We start from the raw sequence: 23,726 nt of genomic DNA, 5'->3' as shown, positions 1-23,726 counted from the left end.
GAAAAATAGGATTATGGAATTCTACTACTTGGCAACAAATGACCACCCTGATATAACAGGCATTTCACACTGGTGAAAGGAGAATAATCAGTGTCACACAGGGTTGCTAGAAAATGAGACACAGCCAGGGCAGTGGCACAGCATATGAAGGGTAAAACACCGTGTAACAGAAAAAAAATACCGAGGGTAGAGGGGAACATTAGGGAATATTTCTGGGTGTAAATAACAGAAAGGTAGGACATAGTTTGCATTTAAGACTCCCTTATTAAAGACGCAGATCACAAAATACTCAGAGAAATTAGAGAAGCTGCAAAACGAGGTCAGATAGCAATATTGGCAAATTCCAGCTACCAACATACTGTCAGGCACAATGCCTCATCTAGACAAGAGAAGGAGATAAAATTTCTGGACACAGCAACTGACTGCTCCTTGAGTGAGCCCTGGGACCCATAGGAAAGGATGCCGCTCTGGGTTTAATCTCGAGTGCTGCACAGGGCCTGCTTCAAGAGGTACTAGTGGGAGAACTGCTCTGTAAGATCTTCACAATATAACTGAATGTAATGCTGTAGTAGGAGTAAGCCAAACAAATATGTCACACAGATATCCAATTTCAAGAAGGGGAAATACATAAAAATCACAAAAATAGTAAAAAGGTCAAAAAGGCAAGAAGCCTAAAGCAATCTGGAGGCTTTTCAAAAGCACTGTATTAAAAGCCCTGGTAAACTATGTGTCACATATCAAAAAGAAAGTAAAACAGTTCAATAAAAACCCTGCATAGCTCATAAAAAAAGCTAAGGAAGCTATTGTAGGGAAAAAGGTTAGCATTTAAAAAATTGCTGAAATGAAAAGCCCATAAAAAACAGATCAAGTGTAAATGGCAACTGGGATGGCTAAAAAAGAACGTGAATATTTTGCAGAAGATCATCAATCTGATAGTAAAAAGCTGTTTAAAGAAAAGCAGCCATCAAAGGAAATAGCAGTACTGCATGATGCCAAAGGCAAAGGGGCACTCGGGGACAATAAGGCCATAGCAGAGAAACTTAGTGACTTGTTTGCATAGGTCTTTACTACTGAAGGTGTTTGATAAGGTCCCAAATCCAAGCTATTCTTCGAGCCACATTAATTTCAGGTAAATATAAAGGAAGTTGTAGATGGAACAGATAAGGCAGGCATTACTAAGTGACCAGGAGTAGGTGACAATTCACCTGGGACTTCCAAAGGAACTCAAGTATGAAATTGTGGAACTGTTGGCCAGGGTGTGTAACCCATCATTACAATCAACCACTGCACCAGCGGGCTGGTGCCAAACAAGCTCCCATGTGGCAAAGAGGCTCAAGAGGGGACTGTGTGAACTGGGGGCTGATTTGTCTGACTTGTCTGCTTGGCCAGGCAGCAGTCCACCTCAACGAATGCAGTGACTGACCATAATCATGGTAAAGCAGGCCCTACTGACCTTAATATATTTGTATTTACAAAATGGCTTTTAAAAAATACTTCACCAATGCTTTTCAACACAGATTCCCTTGGGGTTGGAAAAAAGGTGCTCTTATGGACTGAAAGCTGTGAAAAGACTGGAAGAAAACAATAGTGTTTGATGGTCACATTTCAAAATGGAGATGCAACGGCAGTGTGTCCTCTCAGGCACAGGTGCTGGAACTGGTTTTAGTAAAGACTTCATCAGTGATCTAGAGAAGGGACTGAACTGTGAAATATTGAAGTCTACAGATGACACTAACCTATCTCAGGATGTTAAATGCCATTCTAGTAATGAGGGATGGGGTGATCTGGTGATCTCCCATGCAGAAGGACCCTACCACAGGCAGATAAGCTTCAGTGCTGGGGGGCATCAGGAATGGTATTGAGAAGAAAACAGAGAGTGTCAATTTGCTGCTGAGTAAGACCTTGGTGCACCCGTAATCCTGTGTGCTGTGTACAGTTGTGGTCTCTCACAAAAGGGAGAGAAAAATAAAGGGACTATGGGGTGGAGTGTTGACTATGAAAGAGAACCTAGAAAGGCTGTGACCTTTCCTTTTGGACAGGAGAAAGCTGAGAGGGAATATGACCAAGGTTTACAAAATTAGGGAAGCACTGAAAAAGGTAAATGCAGAACTGCTCCTTCCCAAATCATACAGTACTAGAAATAGCGTGTACTTGATGAAACCAGAGGGAGATTGGCTTACAACACATCGGAGAGTAACATTTGAATAGTGAACTCCTTGGTGCCACTGGAGGGTGTGAAGACACACAGTTATAGCAACTTCAAAAAAGGATTAGACAAATTCAAGGAGAAGCGCAAACACTGAAGGAACATATAAATAAAGTGATCTGGGTTACAAGGGAAATGGACTGCAGAAAGTTGCCAGACCTCTGTGCTCCCTGTAAATAGCATCTCCTGCTGCCACTGTTGGAGACAGAGTAGAGGGCCAGATTAATTACTGGTCTAATTTGAGAAGACACTTCTGATGTTCTTATTTTGTAAAAATAGAGTAAAATATCAGATTTCATCAGATATATCAACTTGCACTCACCAAGAATAACAAAGGAGCTACTGCCATTATACCAGCTCAGAAGCCAGTTAATTGTGATGCTCAAAAATTACAGTAACAGTTAATAAAATTATGGTATTTGATTTAAACATTTCCCTAAGAGACAAGAATGGAATTGACTTTAGAGTACTTAAATGTTGTATTTTGTTGATTTTTTATTTTTTTTTTAATTATGAAGAAAAATATCTGTTAGATCTAGTCCATGTGTTAAGATTTAAACTTGTATAGAAAATGTTTATATGTAAAGATCAGACACTACATTTCACAATTGTATAGGACCCAAAAGCAGACAGAAATTATTACAGGTGAACTAGGAATAGCTTATCCTTGGCCATTCCATTAGTGAAAGCAATATGACAGATATCTGTACATGAGTTGCAGTGAACTCTCATATCCAAGTTGGTTAAAAAGGAATGTTTAGGCATTCCCAAAAAGCGACATTTATAAGTGGACATGGAGCTGTCTTTTATTTCACAGTTTCCATTATTCCAGCCTCTTGCAAAAACAATGGCTAAATGCTTGAGCACTGTTTGATGCTTGACTCAGACGGAAAGTACAAAGTGAGATTTTAATAGAATGCATTTTCTCACTCTATAGAAAGATCAAAAAGATTTCTGCTCACTTCCACTTTCTACAAAGTCTTCTAGGATGATGATGAAGTGAGGCTGATTCTCAACTTCCATAGGTCAAACAGTTGGCCATTGTACTGAAAGGAGTTATTGTTTCCTACATAAGTGCATTAATGTTTAACAAGCTTTAAAGGTGCATATTGTACTCTGCTCAATATATGGTTTGCAAAGAACTATAAATCTCAAAATTTTAGGAATTGCAATCAAAATCTAGAGGACAAAAAAGAAATAAACCAGAAGTTTTTGTTGTTGCTGTTTTTTCCTTTAGTCCAGGGTTTCCATTTCATTCAAAATATAATTTCAACACCATATCAGTGCATCAGTGCTTCCCTTTTCTCCTTTCCCTCTTACCCAGGCACCTGGGTACTCCTTACAGTATTTTGTCTACGTGCAGCATAGGGAGAGGATGAGTCTGTTGTCTTAGGAGAACAGCTTAGGAGAAAATGAGAAGATGAGCCTGTCTCATCTTTGGGAGCAGATGAGTCTGTTGTCTTTCCTCTCCCTTTTCACCCTGTGCCCTCCCCTGAGGCTTATACCGTGGTTTCTTTTTTGTGTGGATTTGGACACTCCTGCAGGAGCTTCAATGCTTGCTGGCACTTGGCTGAGCTTTTTGCCAGCTGTGAGAAAGAGAGATGAGGGTGAGGCTGGTCCCTGAGCTTGACTGCTGCGGCCTCAGCTCCAACCCCTCCCTAGTTGCAAGGTATGGTTAGATAGAATGGATATTTGCATCCAGCTGTAGTAACAGTAAATATGCACCTAGGTTAAAGTAAAAATAACTAGGCTGCAGTGAAAAATAACAAAGACTATTAGACTGTCATTGGACATGAGAAAAAACCCAGCTTACGGAAGAAGTTCCATTTACTTTTTCTCTGAAGGTGTGAACTCAGAAGCAAGACAGGAGGTTGGAACTTCAAAGGGATCATGTGTGGCCCAAGAAAGATGTTCTTTCAGAATCACAGAATCATTTTGGTTGGAAACGACCTCTAAGACCATTGAGTCCAACAGTTAACCTAGTACTGTCAAGTCCACCTCTAAACCACGTCCCTAAGAACCTCATCTACACTTCATCTACTTCTCTAAGCAACAGCTCAGCATTTGCTGTGAACTGCAAACGTGGTTATCAGCAATGTCCTATGATTCTCGGAACCCTTGAATTTGACCTGTTTTCCTCCTGGGAATGCCGCAGAAAGTGCCTTTGGCAGGTGTCCCCACAGCCCTGGGAGAAGCTCTGATGAGCGGCGTGAGGTTGCAGGTTAGCCACTGCCTTTGCCTTGCTGCAGCAGCTCCCCCACCATCACTGCAAGAGATGAAGCTTCTGCTGCCTCATTTTCCTCTCCCCACTGGATTTTGTTGAGCTGCGCCTGAGCCCAGGGAAAGGTGCTGGACTGAGCCCAGACAAAAAAGAGTGGAGGAAAAACTAAAACCACACCTACTTCCAGCAGGCCTGCTAGGTGCAAGCGCTAATTTGTGCTAGGTGGCCTTTTGTCCCTAGAAACTGCCTGTATGAAACATGACTGAGCTTTCCTGTGCCTTTGTGCCCAACCTTATCAGTCCTGAACCAAAAGCAGTGTAGACAGCAGCACAGGGCTTCCAGCTGCCACGTAAGTGGAGACCTGGCAGAGATCACCAAAGCCTGGCTGAATCCTCATACATCTAGACAGTGTCTCTCTGCCTCCAGCACAGAGCCCCCAGAAGATGTCAGTGGGCATGTTTTGTAAAAACCATTTTTTTTAAAACAAAAGCCATTGGATTGAGAAAAATAAAGAGAATCACCTTTATTTAAATGCCATACCTTAAGAACGTAACTGAAGCAACAGCAGAAAATCAAGTAGAACGACATATAAATAAAAAGTAGGCATTTCTTCAGATCTTTTCTACTTTTACCACTCCAACAAATTTACGTCTTCAACAGCTCCTGATACGCATTCAGTAGCAGCTACCTCAAAAAAGTGCTTTCATTCGCCTGGTTTTGAGAGGCATGTCATGAAGAGAAGGTGACTTTTCAAGGGACAGTAGGGCGGACAGCTGGCTGCAGACCCCCGCAGCGCTGTTCCCAACTGAGTTCCAGATGCCCTGCAAGTGACAGCTCCGTGGCACCCGGGACGGAGAGTCACCACAGCAGCCGGCTCTGACAGACTGGCTGTTTCAAGGACTCTCACAAGTGCAAACACGCAATATGTCTATTGTGCATGTAATGAGTCACCTCAAACAGAAAATGTGTGTCGTGCCAGATTATACAGAGGTTTTGTGAAAATAAATATTCCCATTGAGGATTAGCATGAGACCAGAAACTATGCCAAATTTGACTAGTCTCTAAAGGCCAATCTTGTTCTTTAAACCAGATGTTTAACAGAGGTTGTGACATCTGAAGAGACCAGCAGACACAAAATACACGCAGTGTATGCTGACTCAGAATGAGGCATAGCATTTCAGAGAGTTAAAATGCAATTTTTGAACTGTTATAAAATTCTTTAAATCACTTTCCCTGATACTTCTTCTCATATTGCACAATTGACCACAGTAGCAAAATATAATTTATGTTTTGTAACATACTTCTTTTCTTTTTTTTTTTTTTGTTTATTTAAAGGGAGGCCAGTGTGATTAGTTACTGGGGTTACTTGTTTACCCGAGATAAATCAAAGAGTGAAAGTGGTGATTGGGTGCATGAAATCTGCCCTTATCTCCCAATGTAGACACTGAGCAACTCACAGGGACCTTCTCATCAATGGCACCTGTTTCTCTACTTTGATAATTTAACATTTTCAGCTTTTCTAACCTATGCAATTATTTTTGTTTAGCTACTTCTTTTCTCTTGCAGACTTGGCAACTTGAAATTACAGGTTATTTAGTCAATAAAGAACAAGAAAAATATTTCAGTCACAGAAGGTGGCAGTTTTTTGATAGATCTCTATTTTCACAGATGCTAGTGGAGAACAAGTACATTGACACTTTGCTTTTAGAATCAAAAAATATGACAGTCGAAAAAGACACAGTAGTATCATAGAATCATAAAATCACACTTGATACTTCAAGTCATTTCACAGGGCATCAGTTTTTGACTTTCAGAGCCTTTGGAGGGAAGTGGCAGGAGGCACTTGCCAAACCGCATGTGCTGGATGATGAGGGTAAGGCCGTAACAGCTGGAGGGGGCCCCAGCAGAAGCTATGTCTCAGGGGAGGGCTTGTTTGTCTTTAGCTTCATTAGTTTACCATTAGGTTATTGTAATGGAAAGCAGACCGTGAAGAGATCATGGTCAGGGGATGGTAGTATAACCATTACAGTCCTCATGGCATGGTAAGCCTAGGATCATCTGACTTCCACAGAGACATCGGGACTTCTGCTGTAAACAAGAGTGTTCCTTGCCTCCCACCTACACCATGACTTTCCTACCATCTCTTCCTCCACTCAGACGTGGAGTCAAGCTTGAGGAATGCGATGGGAATGGGAACTGATGGGCTGCTGCATGGAGGGGAGGCAGAGAACTAAAAAATCTTGTGAGGTTTGTGATAGCATAAAGAGCACATGACCTGCCACTGCATCTCTTGCCCGACCTATTCTTAGGGATGGGTGGATGGAAAAGGCTGAGTCACTGTCTCAGCTGCAGAAGACCACGCTGTACAGAAGGAGCCTGCCAGCCAGGGCTCCAAGCCATACAGGATAGGAACTGCCCTATTTCTTGGAGCTCTTTGCAGCAGGTGGCTAATCCCCTCCACCCTGTCTCCCTTCCTCTGCCTCATTCTGCGCTACTCCCCTAAAGAAAGAACAGACTGTCAGTGACAACCTAGTGCCAGAAATCCCAAGTGGTTCCCTTTCAGCAAGGATTCCAGGCTTTGCAGGCCTGGTTCCCTTTTGCTTTAATGGAAATCATGTGTATGGGGTGTCCTTTAATCAGATAGGATTTCATTTAAAAGACTTCAAGAACATGACTGAGTGATTTTGTCCATATTCATTTAGCACTGTCACACAATCCAGTGATGCTCTAGCACATAGCATCCCTAAAATTCTGATCCAATCAGCTCATCATTGCTCTCAGGTCCCCTGGCCCTGACATTTGAGAGAAGAATGTGCTAGATTTCATAACAAAGTATTTCTTCAAATCTAGAAGCTCTTGAGGAAGTAAGATGAAACAACTATTTCCTGAAAAAGAATAATTGTTTGAATACACTTAGCAGTCTGATGCAAGTCCACCTATAGCAAACGGCATTGAACTGCTATCAGCAAGAACATTTTATAGGAAAAAATGCTACTTACACGGCTTCCTTTTTCAGGGAAACACTGACATCCTCCACTGCAGTCTCTGCCTCCACATGGTCCTGTGTAAGTCTTTCCACCCTGCAAACAAGAATACACATAAAACAAATGGTTAAAATAAATCAGCTACAAAACCTGGCATAGCACAATTAGCTTTGATTAGCAAACTCACTGGGAACTTGCCTAAGCAAGGATCAGTATCAGATCTACGACTTCCAGTTGAAACTTCTTTAATCTGTGCTTAGAAGCAGCCACGAGTGGCTTTCCAGTTCTTGGAGATCAGCACCAAGAAATATAATGTTACTCTATTAATTTCCGTCCACATTTTCAAAACATTGGAGCTCCATGCTGAGCAGTATCTCACACATCTTTTTGACACATACAACAGATATCGTATCACAGAAGCGCAGCTGCTTGGATTCTTCAGGGCATGGACTAAGTCCTAGGTCACAATGCAGCACATCCTTCTATGCATGCTCTAAATCGTTGCTATGTTTTAAAACATTTATGTGTGGGCATAAAGGAAGATATTATGTTCAAAATCATAAGCCAAACTCCTGCCCTCTCCTCTTCAATGGCTGCCTATTTTGAAGGCACCCAAAACTTGCCAGCAAACAACTACTGTGACCTAGAAGACAGACCTAGACTGAGTAGACAGCTGCAGTTACATCTCTCCTGCCTGTCCAGAACCACCTTCACCTGGGCTGCAAGCACACAGATCACAAAATATGTACCACTCCATGCAAATCCTTGGATGTACTTCACCAGTCAGGCCAGCTCAGATTACACCTAGCACACATTGCCTGCACGAAATGCAGCAGCCACAGTCACTCTTGTTCAGAAACCTGAACAGCAGAGATGCTGTGCATGCTGTGGTGTGACTATTATAACTGTAACTTAATAATTAGGCATACTGTGAAGACCAGCCTGTGGCCCACCTAAAGCCAAGGTTTTGAATCCCTGAAAGTACCCCAGCAGCCTAGTAAGTAATCTGGGGAATGAGGAAGGGATTTCTTGTTAATATTTCTGAACTTAGTTTGCCCCCCAGTAAATAATTAATAGAGCCAGAAGAAAAAGAGAGAAGGACTGAAGTCTAGTGTCTACAAGAAGGACATCTTGAAGCCACAACCCCTCATTCAGGGTAGCTGCTAATTTTCAGGTGCACCGCTCCTTAGATATAAAATCTCAAAGCAGCCCAGCTGTAGGGTACAGAGTCAGGCTCCATGTCACTTGCTCCCCTTGTGGCTGGAAGAACCCTGAATCCTTCACTGCACTGTGGCAGGGGCAAATGGTCCCTTCACCTTTCCTGCCTTCTTCATAGCTTGACCACGTCATCTCTTAAAAGCAGGATGAAATGGGTATAAACAAATCTCCAAACCAAGAAGGGTGCTCTGAACTGCTCTGCTGTTGCTTAAAAAGGCAGTGATGCTGCTGTTCCTGTCTCAAGCCCTCACTCAGAGAGTTAAGACACAGAGAGAAGGACCAACACTGCCATGCTTCGTATTTTTCATGTAGCTCTGAGCAATCCACTACTCAATGCTTGGGACTGCTGGATCACCTTTCTCAGGCATCCACTCCTGCCATTGCACTACCCAGAACCTGAAAACACAGCTCCAGGCTCTGGATTCCTCCCTGAGAGCCAAATGAATCAAAGGTATGCAGCATTGCCTAAGTCTTCCTTTGGTCATATTTGTACTACAGGCTCTCAATCATATGGCAAGCTGTAATACAATGTTCCCAAAACAAGTTCTTATGCTTGTGAGGTTTATGTCTGTACTGTAACTATTTTTATATATTAAAGTAATTTTGTTTCAGCTTTCTATTTAATTCTCACATTCTATGAAACAAATAGGCTTTCCATGCTGATAAAACAGGTCCACAGAACTGGAATCATGTCCTGAGCTACTTAAAGGTCAGGTGTTTGATTCAGGAAATTATTTCATGGACATAACAGTGCTCCACGTCATGTTCTGAACCCAGTTTTCTGTCTAGGCTATTGTTTAGAGGAAATAATAAGCCAAAACAGTTTTATAAACTCCAGCAGCCTGCTCAGCTTGGTCCATCTTTTAGTTATACATTTGGATGGTCACAAGCTCACTATCTCTATGGTTTTTGTTTTGTTTTGTTTGTTTTTGTTTTGTTTGTTTGTTTGTTTTTTCCCATTAAGCTATTTTCAGATGAAATGTACACCTCTGGCTCAGTATTCTTCATTTCACAGTTTCCCCCCTCAACCTCTTTTTGGAAATTAAGAATAGTTCTATTCCTTTCTACGGATGCCACTCAGATGTACAACCTGTGTGAACATATTCCTCTGCAGGATGCAGGTCTTCATTAAGGAGCAGTGTAGCCATCTACATCTAAGTAGAGCAGCCATCAATAAGAATTAACTCTGAGATTTTAGAGAGCTGTTTTGGTTGGAGCTGTAAATAACATTATATCCCAGCCTGACACTAACAGACTGACAGATACAGTAATTTGATCATGTGAATTTTCAATTACGCCTACTGAGAAAACAGCACAGAGAACAATAAGTTTATTTCTTTCTTAATTAGAAGAGTGACTCTAAATTTGGTAAAATGTTGCTAAGGAGAAAACAGACTATGAATCAGAATGATGGCGAGATATTCATGCATTTGTGAAAAAAAAAAAAGGAAGCTGCTAATACTTATTTCAACTGGAAGAAGTTCAAGGTCTATTGTTTGTGTGCTATCCACCATCCAACATTTTAATTTGCATGCTGTAACAATACCAGCAGCTAATGTAGAGACACAATTGTTTTCTTCCACAATTTTAGGAAGCTTTAATTTTCTCATTTTATGTCCTTTTATGCACATAGATTCTTCAGATAATGAAGAGAAAAATCTGGAAAAATTCTCCAAAGGCAAGTAACACAAGGGGAAAACATTTGAGATCATCATTAAAATACCTCTTCTGGATTATACTTGGCCTCTCCTCATTGCTTAATTTCCACTTCTTCACTTTTTGATTGCTAGTGGATGACTCTGGAAGCTTGTAGTCACATGTATAATTTTCTACTTTATTATCTATGAATGTTTACAATTTCTTGAAGGCAGATCATTGACTGTCATTAAATCTGACATCATTGGGAAGTTTAGTATAAAATGTTATGGTTTAAAAGCTTTTTAATATTAATAAATGAATCTTTTAAGGAACCTTGTAAAAATTTATCAAAAACAATTATACACATTGACGCACAACTGAGATGAAGGGAAAACAAATGAACAAGTGTCAGTCAGTAACTATATGCAAAAAGCCTGGTTTAAAATTTAGTGATGGACAATGTAGTTTTACAGTACCACAAGTATTTATTTCCTGAAGAAAATACATTTCTGGAAAAACAATACCAATGGTGACATCCAAAGGCAGTTGTCTCTATCTGAGACTGGTGCCTGGAATACCTTTTTGGTCAATGAGGAGAACAGTCTGTCCTAGGATACAGTTCACCCCATCCTGATATTGGCATCTAAACTGACCAGCTGCATCTCTCCCAGAAAGTGCCTACTGCTCTCTCTTAACTGTAAAGGTGGGTGGAAGTCACTAGCTTACATGGAAACATCCACCCACTGTAGAAGTCTAAGGACAGGAAGATGAATCTCCTGATTTGCTCAATATGCAGTTAAATAGCGAAAACTGTGTTTGCAGCACAACGACATTCTAGGATCTGTGCAACCAAACTGGAAGAGCAGCAACAGCCCCAACTCTGAAGTTATCTGCTGAGAAAACCTTCAGTTCCAGGTCTTACTTATGTTTTGGATGATCCCAAATTCCACTAGTCACTAAAAAGTCCAGAGTCTAGGCAGAATGGGTTTATATAGAAATGGGATTTATATAACAAAATTTAAGATTTCCGTGATGTGGAGGGGTTTCGTTAGAAGGAGATATGTTGTTGAATTAGTCAGGCCCAAAGGAATCTCAAGGCCACTTCGAGAAGCTGAGAACAGAATCTGCTGTGAGAAAGAGGGGCATTTCTTCATTAACAGGGCCTCAGCATGGCGTGAGTCGTCGGACCTATCATCGGTGGGGCTCCAGCGTGTGGACTGCCCATGATGTTCATTTAGCGAATCCATCCTTGGAGCGTGGATTCGTGATTAGAGAATAGTTGCGTATATAAGGAGACATGTTTCTGTAATAAATGGCTTTGCGTGATTCACATTGAATCGGAGTGCTGAGTCCTTTTTCGTTCCAACACCATTATATGTAGGCACAATACGTGGCCTGCTGTTATAGACCATCCAGAGAATCTCATCAGAACTATTTCAGACTCTGAACTAAATTTCATCCTAGAAGGGTGAGGGGATTAGAAAGGTAGCCAAGGACAACTAGTTGAGATGTGACTACAGTGCAGGTGTCCAGTTTCAGGTGAGATGAATCCTACAATAAGTGTCCAGATCTCATTCTGAAAGCTAGCTCTGGCCTCTGATGGGAACACCAAGTATGAGAAAAAAACTATTTAAGAGCAGACATACGGTGCAAACACAAAGCAGGTTATACCATTGTACTGGTATGCAAGCTCTCTGTGCATAAGGTGAGGTATGGCTTAATTAGAATTATAATAAGTTGGGGAGCCAAGCCTAAAGTGTGATATTTTTGTCCAAAAATATGTAGTATAAATGAAATGTAACCAACATGAACCGCAGGGTCAGAAGGCAGTCTTTGAAGGCAAGGCTGTCTCATTTAGCCAACTGTAATGGTAAAATTGCCTAGGTGATAGTGTCAGAAACACCAACTGCTGAGTATAACAAAATTTGGATCGATAAAGAAAAAGTAACTAAGATTAGGCTGCTTATTTGGGAAGAGTATAGGCAGAGAAAAGGAGGTGCAAAGTCGGTAAAAAGGTGCAAAAGGAAAACAGAGGAATGGAGTATCCGATTAGGTGAAGAATGAGGGCGATGAGGATATGCTAACAGCAAGATCAGGGACATCTGCAGGCAGAGGTGATGCTGACCTGAGGGCACTAGCCCACTGGGAGCCTCCCATGGGTGAGTCCACAGATCTCTCCATCAGGTGTGCCCCTGAAAGACTTGCTGTGGGAGGGTGGAGTAAGAAGGGATAAACTTGTAAGGAAGGATAGACCTATATCTGAAGACCAGCTGCAGGAGGAAAGGCAATAGAATTGCAACTCAGTAGCCCTTTTGTGCAATTTATAAGATGATTTCTTTATAGCCATTTTGTATGAATACTAATAATAACAATAAGAAATAGAATTGCAACTCAGTAGCCCTTTTGTGTGATTTATAAGATTTCTTTATAGCCATTTTGTATGAACACTACTAATAGCAATAAGCAATAGGATTGTAATTCAGTGTTTTATTCAGTGATTGTGAATTAATACTCCTAGTAACAGTTGTGTGTTACTTAGCCAATTAAAGTATCATTAGGTTCTTAGAGATGGGTTCTTTAATCAGCAAATATCATAAGTTAAATCTGGCAATTCCAGTCTACTGGGAGAAAGTTGGATTCACGGAGTAAGAACCCTCTACAAAGCTTCCACTTCATCCTTGGGGCACTAAAACTCCCTGTCACAGAATCACGGAATTGTTTTGGTTGGAAAAGACCTTTGAGATCACCGAGTGTCCAACCATTAACCTAGCACTGCCAAGTTCATCTTTAAACCCTAGTCTAAGAACTTCATCTATGTGTCTTTGAAACACCTCCAGGGACGGTGACTTAACCGCTTCCCTGAGTGGCTCTGGTCATGCATGTGCCACCCCAGCCATGTTGGTTCCAACTGACTTGCCGTGGGATCTGAGAACCAGGCAGAAACTACCACACATGAAGGGCTCAAGACAGACCCCCAGCTCTGTGGGCAAGTGGCACGGAGTTGTTTACGTCCACAGCGTTCAGAGCTAAGCATCTCTAGAGCAGACTTACCTTGCAGAGACCAGGACAGAGCAGTACAGAACAGATGAACATCTGCAGTTCACTCTCTGGCCTCTTTTTTTATTTACCAGCTTAGGCATCTCCACAGGGGGCCATATGAGTATGTCTAGCTCACAGAGCCTGACCTACTGGAAAATGTGGTTATGGCTCCTTTATTTTTAAAATGGAGCTGGAGAAGATGATGAGGTAGAGGAGGACTGAGTGGAGCAGCTTTACTATGTTGCATCCATGGCACACAATAGCACAGCAGTCAGACCAGTCTCTTAGGAAATGGGAGACCTAATTGCAGTTCTCTGATAGAGAAAATCAAGCATGTGCCTAACCCGGGAAAGCTTTAACCAACAGGCTGCAAATGAGGCTTGAATGGATGGAGAAAGGGAATGAAGAAAGCAATAAACAGAAAGGGAGAAGAGGGACTCTTCCAGCTCTCCTTTTAATATAATTGGGTCACTGTGCTGGAACGCATCTAAGATTGATGGTTCAAGAACATGCATCCTACTTAAACACAGGCAGGAGAAAACATGTAAGTGCATGCCATATATGTTTGTAAAGCCTGTATATTTGCCTAGTGTAAACACCTCATTTTTGTGTATGTGAAATAGCAAGCATAAAATGTGGGTGTGCCAACACAAAAACATTTTTGGTCCTCTTGCTTTCTCATAATTTTTTTTTTGTCCCAAAACAATATTACTTACGTACTTATACATGTTCAGTCAATGAAAGACAACTTAATGCAATTCCTTCAGCCAAACTCTTTAAAAACCACAGAAACAGAACCGCAGGTCTCTTTAAACTTTTCCACACATTAATGATTTATTTATTACTAATCTTGGCCACGGTTATATAATTGTTATATCTTCATGACCATTCAAGTACCTTCACTTCAAGGGTTGGTATTCTGACAAAGAACAAAGGCAACGAGAGGACAGACCTCAAAGTACAATTCTATGAGTACAGAAAGACCAGGAAATATAAGCCATTTCCTTACATGCAGCTCAAAAAAATCACGGAAATTATAATAAAAATATTGCAACCTGGAATCAAAAGACTCTGCACATCAACATTTTCTTTGATAAAGTTCTACAGGTTGTAGTTGTGCATTAACTTCTATCCTGACAAGCCCAATTCTGTTCCCTCCACTGATTGCAGCAGTCCCTCCGAGTCAGCTAAGTTCCACCAAAAGAGGTTTTAGAAGGTCTGGGAGCTTGCTGAAAAGCTATCACTGGAGGTGCCAGCATGCCACATGCTTCTGCAATGTGGTGACGAGCAGCACATTTGGGTGCTTGATGTGAGAGTTCAGGCTGGAAGTCCCGCGGGTATCCCTGGCACACCTGCAAGGCAGCCCCCCATGTCCCTGCCACGGAGACCTCCAGCATGGACCTCTGTTTCCATGTTTGACCATCAGCTGCCAAAACTGATATTCATTTAATAAGGTCCTGCCTCAGAAGCATCAATTTTCTGCTTCCTCCAAAAGAAAGAAAAAATAAATGAAGTGGGAGTATGACAGGGTACTTCTGCTGTTGATGAAGCAGACAGAGAAGAACTTATTTGGTTTCAAATGTAACCACACAGTTGTCTTTGCTCAAAAGCAGCATTTTACTCCTTAAAGAGACAAAAACATTTGTTGCCTGGATGCCAAACTTATTTCTCTAGAAACATCTATAAACAACCATTCAAAACAAGTGTGGAGAAGGCTGTCAACAGGGAGGCCTGGATTACCCAGCATCAGGCTTGGTCTGGAAAATTCTCTGTCCCAGAGTTACTGTGCCAGAGAAGAAACCAGCCATCTGAAACCGTCTGCTCACAACCCAGTAGCTACCAGTGCACCAGACAGTGGGACCACTGTGAAGACCTTAATTGGCGAGGGAAAGGGAGAGATAAATTGGCACATTCAGAGAGGAAGGAAAAGATGTGGGTGTGGATCCTCCCTCCAACTGTTCAGAGAATTATTTCGCTAAGAAATAATTCTTTCTTTCATATTTGAATAGGAGCCAGAACCTTTTCTAGACTGGATGCATGGCAATTGGATTAATTCTGTGCGTGACCTCAATATCATATGAATGTTTACACTTCCTACCAAAAGTAGGGAGCGCCATCCTTCAATGAGAAAAAACCTGGAGGAGGAAACTGGTCCCAGGAGGAACACGAAGAGACGTCACCACCAGCCATGCTAAGAAAAAGCTGGTCTCAGCTGCCTAATGCAGTCTTCACAATGCAATGTGAACAGCAATGCTTGTGACAGTCAGTTCTGAGTTATTGATTGGTGTGGAGTTTCAAATGCCACCTCCCTGGGAGGCAGGTCACCCAGCAAGCAAGCAGCTTGCTTAGGTTCTGAGTCCTGACAAGCATGGGAATGTCAGCAGAGGAGGAGTATCCAAAAGCAGCACTGCTCCCAGGGACTGGGATGCCTGCGCTTGATGTTTGGTATGAGGGAAGGGCAAGAGAATACAAAGTCTCTGATGCTGAGAAGAACCCCAACAGATGGAAACTTGTCTTCTTGAGTGTGTCTCAGTAAATATGTCGAAGCCAGCAACGGGAAACATGAATTCTGTACCTCTCAGACGTGAAGCTATAAAAGACTTTCCTCTTATGGGCTGGCTTGTGGCTCTTGATTATATGAACTTTCTGGCATGTGGCCTTGATTTGAGGGCTGCATAGTTTCATTTCAAAGTGAAACTTCACAGCTCCACACGTTCCCTTTATTTGAGGTGCTATTTACCATCCCCCTTTCAAATTAAAAAGTTCTCTTGTCGCAGCCTCAAGACATTGCCTTGTAACAACTGCAGAAGCCAGACATGATACAGTGTGAATATACCCATCACATTTTCATAAAAGCATTTCTAATTTTGTGGCTTTCATCCAAACACATATTTACTCAGCAAACCAGATGGAATCCAGAAGGAGCTGCTATGATATAATATGCATTACCAAAAAAAAAAAAAAAAAAAAAAAAAAAAGGAAGGTCTTTTAGAGGCTCAGTCAGAGAGTAAATCTTAAAAGCTGCCTAAATATACAGTACAGATATTTGAATAACTGTCCAGGGGTCTTGCCGACTCTACCAACATGAGGCTGTTTGCAAACAGTGCACTTCCAAGCAATCAGCGTATGCTTCAACATAGTTTTCAGTCAAGAACTCAGTGTATGGAGGTCTCATATTTTACAGGTAATGAAGCTGGATTCAGCTGCATTTTGCCTTTTTTTTTCCTTCACAGAGATGATCACATGTTATCCTAAGAAAGCGACTAGAATAAAAGATGGGAAAATCTAGTTAAAACATTCTAAAACGTCAAACGATAAAAAATAGTCACCACTATCCAAATTTTATCACTGCCGCTTATTTTTGAAGAATCTGTAATGCTGTGGGAAAGGGAATCCTAAAAAGCAGCCATGAGTCCCTTCATGAATGTGCTCCAGCTCTCAGGAGCTAATGAAGGAGGGTTAAGATGCAGAAGGGTTTTCCTAGAAGAAAATCACATCCACAGGAGGAAGAACAATGTCGTCTGGCACTTCCCTATTTGAGACAGGTGATTTAGTTGCCCAAAGGAATGACAAATTTCGTCTTAATCATCAACTTAGGCTTGAACATGTGCTAGCAAAAGAGAGGTGATCCTGCAGGCAAACTGAGCTCTTTGAAGAGTGTGCAGCTGTGGCTGAAGATCTCCCTTACATCTTAGAAAGAGGAAAATGTTACACGGTCATCAACTGACACCTATGGCCCACAGTGGTTACAGAAGGAAAATAAAAGTGTTGCTCATAAGCACTCCATTTTCAGTTTTACCAATTTAAGAATCAGGTTTGCTTGCAGAAAAAAAAAAAAAAACAAAAACCCACAGATATGAGTCCAGTAAGAGTTTGAAGCTGGAAACGTATTAATAAAAGTAAGAAAAGGTACATACATACATTATTATTATTATTAGTTAAGGCAAGTCCATTGGCTTCCCTGAGTATAATGAGAAATCAGACACCTTGTGAATATGTAGATGCCTAAACTTAGGTGACTCATACCAACTGACCCTGTGTTCAAAATGGCAATTTTTAACTAAAACTGATAGAAAGGTAGAAGGTGCAAAATAGCGGAAGAAAAATCCGGATTGGTAAGTTAAAAATTTCTTGTGATATCTTAGACTACATCATCTCCAGAGGTCCCTTCCAACTCCAACCATTCTGTGATTCTGTGATCACGTTAAACTTGATTCCATCTTTGTAAATGCATAGGGATGCATATTATTTTAGTCTAGTATCTTTTCTTATGAGACAACAGACTCTCATCTAAGCATTCAACATGGCATCCTTCATCTAAAAGGATGGTGGTCTTTGGAGTAAGAGTGCTGGGACATCTTAACACGAGCCCTTCTTCCCAACACCACATCCCTAGAAATTAAGTGTATCTATCTCCATGGAAGCTACTTAGGTGGTTTTAAAAAGTAGTACTGCAGGAGTAAGAAGCAGCGTTTTCTAGTTATTATTGATGAAGAAAGCTCTCTGACTTGGCAAAGTAGACATAATCACTTGTTAGCAAGTCCGTGATGACAAGCTACACTGAAAGGCACAGTTTGTTTCTCTTCTAATTTTTATTCTATTATTTTATTTTGTGCAAACCACTGTGCATTTTGTATTTGATCTGCACAAGTGCAAAGGCTTACGCAAGGCACAAGTTAGTGGACAGTGTAATCACCTCATATGTGCAGTTACACTGTACAGTGGATCAAAAATATTTTCCATAAAGTAATGAGGGTAAAGACACTGTCAGTCCTTAATCTGAATTTGGCTTTTGTCCAATACCTTATATTACAAGAATAAAATCCCCCTTCCCATCCCTAAGAACAGAACTGCATTTGTTCACATACTAGTAGCATAATAATGAAACACAGCGTCCACTCATTAAAGTAGCAATTTCTATATTTAACTACTTTTCCGAAGTCTAGTCATTTTCAGTTCTGGAAAGACATCCAAATAATGATATCATTTGCTTCAAACAATAGAAAGTCTGGATGCTATTCTATATATGGAGATTTTTTTTAGTCTATTAATAAACCACGCCAGTTATTTGACCTGTCTAGTTTACTCACCTACGTAAATTGGCAGACTCAGGAAACTTACTTAAGAACATATTATTCTTAGTGATTGGTAAACTTTAAAAGTTGCTAAATTATACTCCAGATATGCATCCAGTGTTTCTGAACGCTCATCTGCACTTGCTACTCTAAGAACAAACCAACCTGCCAGTGCAGGGAACATTTTGGCATTTGAACCGGCAGCGATGCAATTGCATTAGCCCTGCTGATGGGGAGGGGGCTGACAGAAACCAGCCGTACAGCTGTTTGCATGGTTGTAGCGTCTGTGTTTGTTCAGCACGGTGCAACGGTGCCAGGGTTTCCCGAAATGTAAGCATAACCACCGAGATTTTATTCCAGTTTCATGATTTCTGCACTTACCTAAAAATGCTTGATGGTATATAAACTGCATATATAAATCGAACTAGTTAGTTTTCCTCTAAACAATAGCTGTTTACAGCTGTAACCTGCTGACCCAGTTCCTAGCCTTGGGACAGCTTTTAATGGCCTTTTTTAATCCTGTTGTGCCTGCAAAATCAAATACAGCAGAGAGAGAAGGACAGCTGAGCTAAGTCCTTCCTGCAGAATTATTTACCGAATTGCAGTTAAAAACATATACCAAGAACTGGAAGTATGGAGCTACCCTGTTTCCCTGAAAATAAGCCCTAGCATGATTTTTTCAGGATTTTTGAGGATGCTCGAAATATAAGTCCTACTCCAAAAATCAGCCCTAGTTACAGTCCATAAAAAAAGTCAATTTAAATAGTGTCCAGACATCTATAGATGTAAAAACGTTAGCATCTTTTGGAGCAAAGATTGTATGAGACTCTGTCTTATTTTTGGGGAAACAGGGTATCACCGAGAGTGTGATTCAAAAGGGATGATTTGCATGGGTTTATTGGTGATGGCACAGATGGACTGACACTGCTTTTATCATACATGCTGATGGGTAAGTCTAGTCCAGTATAACTCTTACAGCCCTGCTTCAGTTTTCAGATTTGGCTGCTAGACAAATGACTGGACTGGAAATACTAAATGTGGAAATTTGCTATGTAATTTTTCAGAACTGCTTCTCGGGACTGGACTGGTATTTCCTTAAAAGTAAGAGGAATGGATAAGAGATTTTGCAAACTGGAAAAAGAACTACATTTGATGATGGAAGTGTTTACTGCTAACTGGACAGATGCAACACCCACCATTTCCTTTGATTTCAGTCATGAAAAAGTCCATGAAAACCAGCTTTCCTACTGACCCATTTTGGTTTTCAGTTTAGATTTCAAAACTTAATGTCCTCCCTGGGTTTTCTGCTCTCTGCTCTGAGTTGATCAGTGTTGCCAAAGGTAAAAGCCTTGGGCAAAACAAACTGCTATAGTGGCTATACCACATAAAGAAGGTATAGTAGAGGATCTGACATATCAGGATTATATGTAGAACTCCGCGTAAGTTTTGCTATTAGCAATGGATTCAAGGCAGGTAATCTAAAATACAGAAAAAGGTGCTCAGAAAAAGAAATGGATCTCTTCCTTGTGGATATAAAAACTAATAGTCAACCACTAGTGATAACCTCCTTCTCACCCATGTACTTTTGATTAGCATAACATCTTTATGTATTTTCTCAAAAGAGAAGAAAAAAGACCTACAAAGCATCCTTCATTTTTTAGAAATTTCTTTTGCAAAAAAGACGTCCCAACATGCATAAGAAACACCTGAAAAATTCAAACAAGAGAAGCATTATAATCCCTGCTCTTAGAATTTACTGAATGTATTTCAGTTCCTACTCCTAACAAAAAACTGTTTTAGTTGCTTACCTACTCAGGTGACAAAATCTATAATTCCACATAATGCTTATGCTGTGTATTCGTAATCTGTAGATGTCAAAATCTCAAAACTGGAAAGACCAAATAATTTTATTCTTGATAATAATAATAATAATAAAAAACCAGTATTTTTTTTCTTTGGGTATTTTTTCATCCTCCACGGTCACTTATACAGAAAATTCATGGGAGAGGTGGGAATACCCAATTGACTATTTAAGAATATTACCACAGCTGCACCATGAAACGTTGGGTCAAGAGAAGATACTGTAGAATGCATATTTACCCAGAATAGGAAAAAGGGCTCATCTTTCCCATATGTACCACTGACTTTTGACTTGCAACTTGCAAGTTCAGTTCAGCAGCTGGGCTGATTTCTGCAGTGTAGCAGAAATGAGTTGAACGCACTTTCCCAGAGTCGCATGATGAGTCACTGGTTCAGCTTGGACCAGGACACAAGACCTTCCTGCCTTCCAGTCCATTCCCCCAACCAACAGACAGACACTGTCTGCATTGCTGCAATAAGTCTTGTGGCTCAGTCTCCACACCAAAAATGCTCTTATCAACAGTACAAACAACTAACATGCTGAGATTATAAACAACCAAATATTGAGCTTCTTTAAACTGACTTAAGTAATGTCATCTGGCTTCTTTTTCACATCCTTTTTCATATGCTTGTCTTTTTGCAAATAGATCTACAAAAATTCGGAAATGTCCACGCCTTGGAAGTAAGGAGTAGAAACTAGACAGGATTAAAATAAGGAATACACCTATAGCTCACTGTATGAGCAATGAGATGGGCTTGACTCTTAAAAGAGGTAGAACAGACCCCACAGTGCTCATCAAACTCAAAGGTCTTAGCAACTGGCAAGTGATGCTTCATTCAGAACATGTTTCCTGTATAAGCTGTACACTCCTCCTAACTCAGGAAGAATAATTCAGAATTAGAAACTCAGTAGAGGCAACCAGCAGACTGGATGTATGTATTCAGCTTTGCCATAAACAGCTTTCTATGAAACTCCTCATAGGTGATGTCAGATCAAAATGTTCATTTTGAGCCGGAACACCCAAAGCACAAGAATGGATCTTAGAAGTACTTTATCAGCAATGTGGAAATAACCTAGGACTGCAATGATCATGTTAAAGGGTCACAATATTGCTCAAAACTCCCCCAAAAAATCAAAGATCTATCTCCTTGCTTGCCTCCCTGACACTTCACAGATTGTATCTCATGCCTCTGCCTGGAACTCTAATCTTCAGATTAGAGACCAGTAATGAGACTTGTGATGTTCTGCACTGGTATCACCTTATTAGGGCGGCAGTAAAGCCTTTCTAAGCTCCAAAACATAATGATCCAGTGACTTTTACCCGACATAAGGTGCAAGACCCTGCTAAACTCCGAAGCCTGGTAGAGGAAAACAGCTCTCCACATGTAGACTATGGAATGAGGACTCGTGTGAATCATTACCATAGGTATGGCTCAACCACTGTCAAGACTGTTCTCCAGGGGCCCTTTGCTTTCCCACACAAAGCCACAGGTTCATTTTCAAGCATCAGAAGGTAACAGAAAAAGCACATATTTGTCTTGTCTTTCTTTTCCGTGGTCATAGAAAAGCCAATTTCTACACAATATTTTGTGAGCAGGGTAGATCTCAAATGCAGTATGTCTCTGCAAGAACTCAGCTACATTTACCTTCCTAGCAGAATCCTCTCTCACCATTTATTTTTATAAAAGAGACTCAACGCTTGAACTGCTGAAAGCATGTTAGAATAGCTTAACTGCTGCATTTTCACTAGATCTTTCCTTCTGTGTTCTTCCTCCCCCCATTTTAATAAATTACTCCAGTTGATTTTTGAAGGGCAGATCTTTTTCATGGATAGGTATTGGTACTGTCAGATGCTGGATCAGTAATGAGGTTTTGAGTCCTATCACACTTTGTCAGCCACAGCTGTTGTTCGCAGATGGATCTCACGAAGCACACATTTGAGGTGCTGAGCAATGACTATTCAGTGTCTGCAGGCTGCATAACTAGAACCTCATTTCTCCATCTAATGAGATGAGCAATGGTCCCTAGAAAATTTCCACTCTCTGTTTATATTGCTTAGTTTGGAACCTCTTCCCTTTTGTATCCTGAAAGGTAATAAAAGGGTTTCCCTAGCTGTTAGATCCTGGAACCTGTTTAATTGAGCTGGAAAGATGCTAACACAAGTCTTGGAGGCACTTACTCCAAACCTCATCCTCTTTATTTCCTTAGTGTGTACTTACACACATGAAAGTGTAATTCATTTTCCAGCTGTGAAGTATAATAGTTTTTCTTCTGGCTCTCTTTCCTTACTTTTCTGCTTTTTCTGATGAACAGACTCTTGGGTTCCACTCAGGCAACTGCTTCTCAGTAGCAGGAGATCCTGGATCAGCTGCTACCATTGTTTCAGTTTCAATTTTGCTGCTGAAGTACAATCTTTTAGCATAGTTGGACCATTTTTCTCTACGGCTCCCAGTTCTCATGGAGTCAACTGTTTACACAGTCCATTCAGAATATTTATCCTTTAGTTCATATTTCTGATAACCCAAGCATAATATTTCAATTTAACCAGACTTTTTTGACTGCTGCCATTACCCTCCTTATGCATGTGTGTGCTCTTTCCTTCTCTCCGTACAACACGGAGGTCACCAGATCATTTGGAGAATTCCCTGAAGCAGATTACAATGACGCTAACATTAACCCTTATTTTGTGGCATTAGCAGTTCCTGTGGTCCACTCTTATGCAGAATACTGGCTTCAGTAGCTTCGGAAAGTGCTTCTTCCTGCTGGTGTTTCTGTGCTTCTGCATTATAAGTGGCCGGACTTTGGAGTCTAGGTCACCACTGATGCAGACAGGCAATATACTAAGAATATAAGCAATCCTTGAAGACGTTGGTATGGTAATAATAAAGCCCACTCATGGATTTCCCTTCTCCTATTTACTGAGCAAGAGTACCTACAGTAGCAAATTTCCCAGGAACTCTTGTGACTTTTCCAATACCCTGTTTCTTCTCATTCCCAAAAGTTATCTCACAGTACAGCCAGTAGGTCTGAACTCAGTTGTTGCACTAAATTTAACTGTACCCCTTAATCATAGAAACTGAGCCTCTTGTTGCATACTGGAGAACTTAATCACCATCATAAAGCATGATGTTCTTGGCTGTGAGTTCCTGCTACTATATGAGCTAGGATCCCATGGCAAACAAAAAAGTTTCTGCTTCTGCTGTTTTTTATTATCTTTAGGTAACTAAGAAAACAGTAGCTCTTGTGTTTTCCTCATTAAGCCACAGCAATAATACAAAAAAACATGTAAGAAGCTACTCTTAAAATCTCACAATAGCAGAAAACTTTAACCTCCATGCAAATTTACATTTTTAACTCCTATAGACCCAAATCTCAGTATGCTAGTCTTTGTATAAAACCACAACAAATGTGACTATTACTCCATGGTGGTAACAGTCTAACTCTCCCAACATTTTCTTCTAGCAACAGGGGACCTAGATGAAAC

The 23,726-nt window shown here is 40.8% G+C and overlaps 1 protein-coding gene across 4 annotated transcripts in view; it reads right to left on the bottom strand.

The window, feature by feature from the left end:
• COL4A2 (collagen type IV alpha 2 chain) overlaps positions 1-23,726 on the bottom strand; it is a 149,069-nt gene that overhangs the window by 97,049 nt on the left and 28,294 nt on the right. For all 4 annotated transcript variants that reach the window (XM_065829655.2, XM_065829653.2, XM_065829654.2 and 1 more), the window contains exon 4: positions 7,427-7,507. In XM_065829655.2, the coding sequence (XP_065685727.2) occupies positions 7,427-7,507 (81 nt within the window). The remainder of the gene's footprint in view (positions 1-7,426; positions 7,508-23,726) is intronic.

The sequence above is a fragment of the Patagioenas fasciata genome, chromosome 1 (genome assembly GCF_037038585.1).
Source record: "Patagioenas fasciata isolate bPatFas1 chromosome 1, bPatFas1.hap1, whole genome shotgun sequence".
Lineage (NCBI taxonomy): Eukaryota > Metazoa > Chordata > Aves > Columbiformes > Columbidae > Patagioenas > Patagioenas fasciata.
This window is presented reverse-complemented; position numbering and strand designations above follow the sequence as displayed.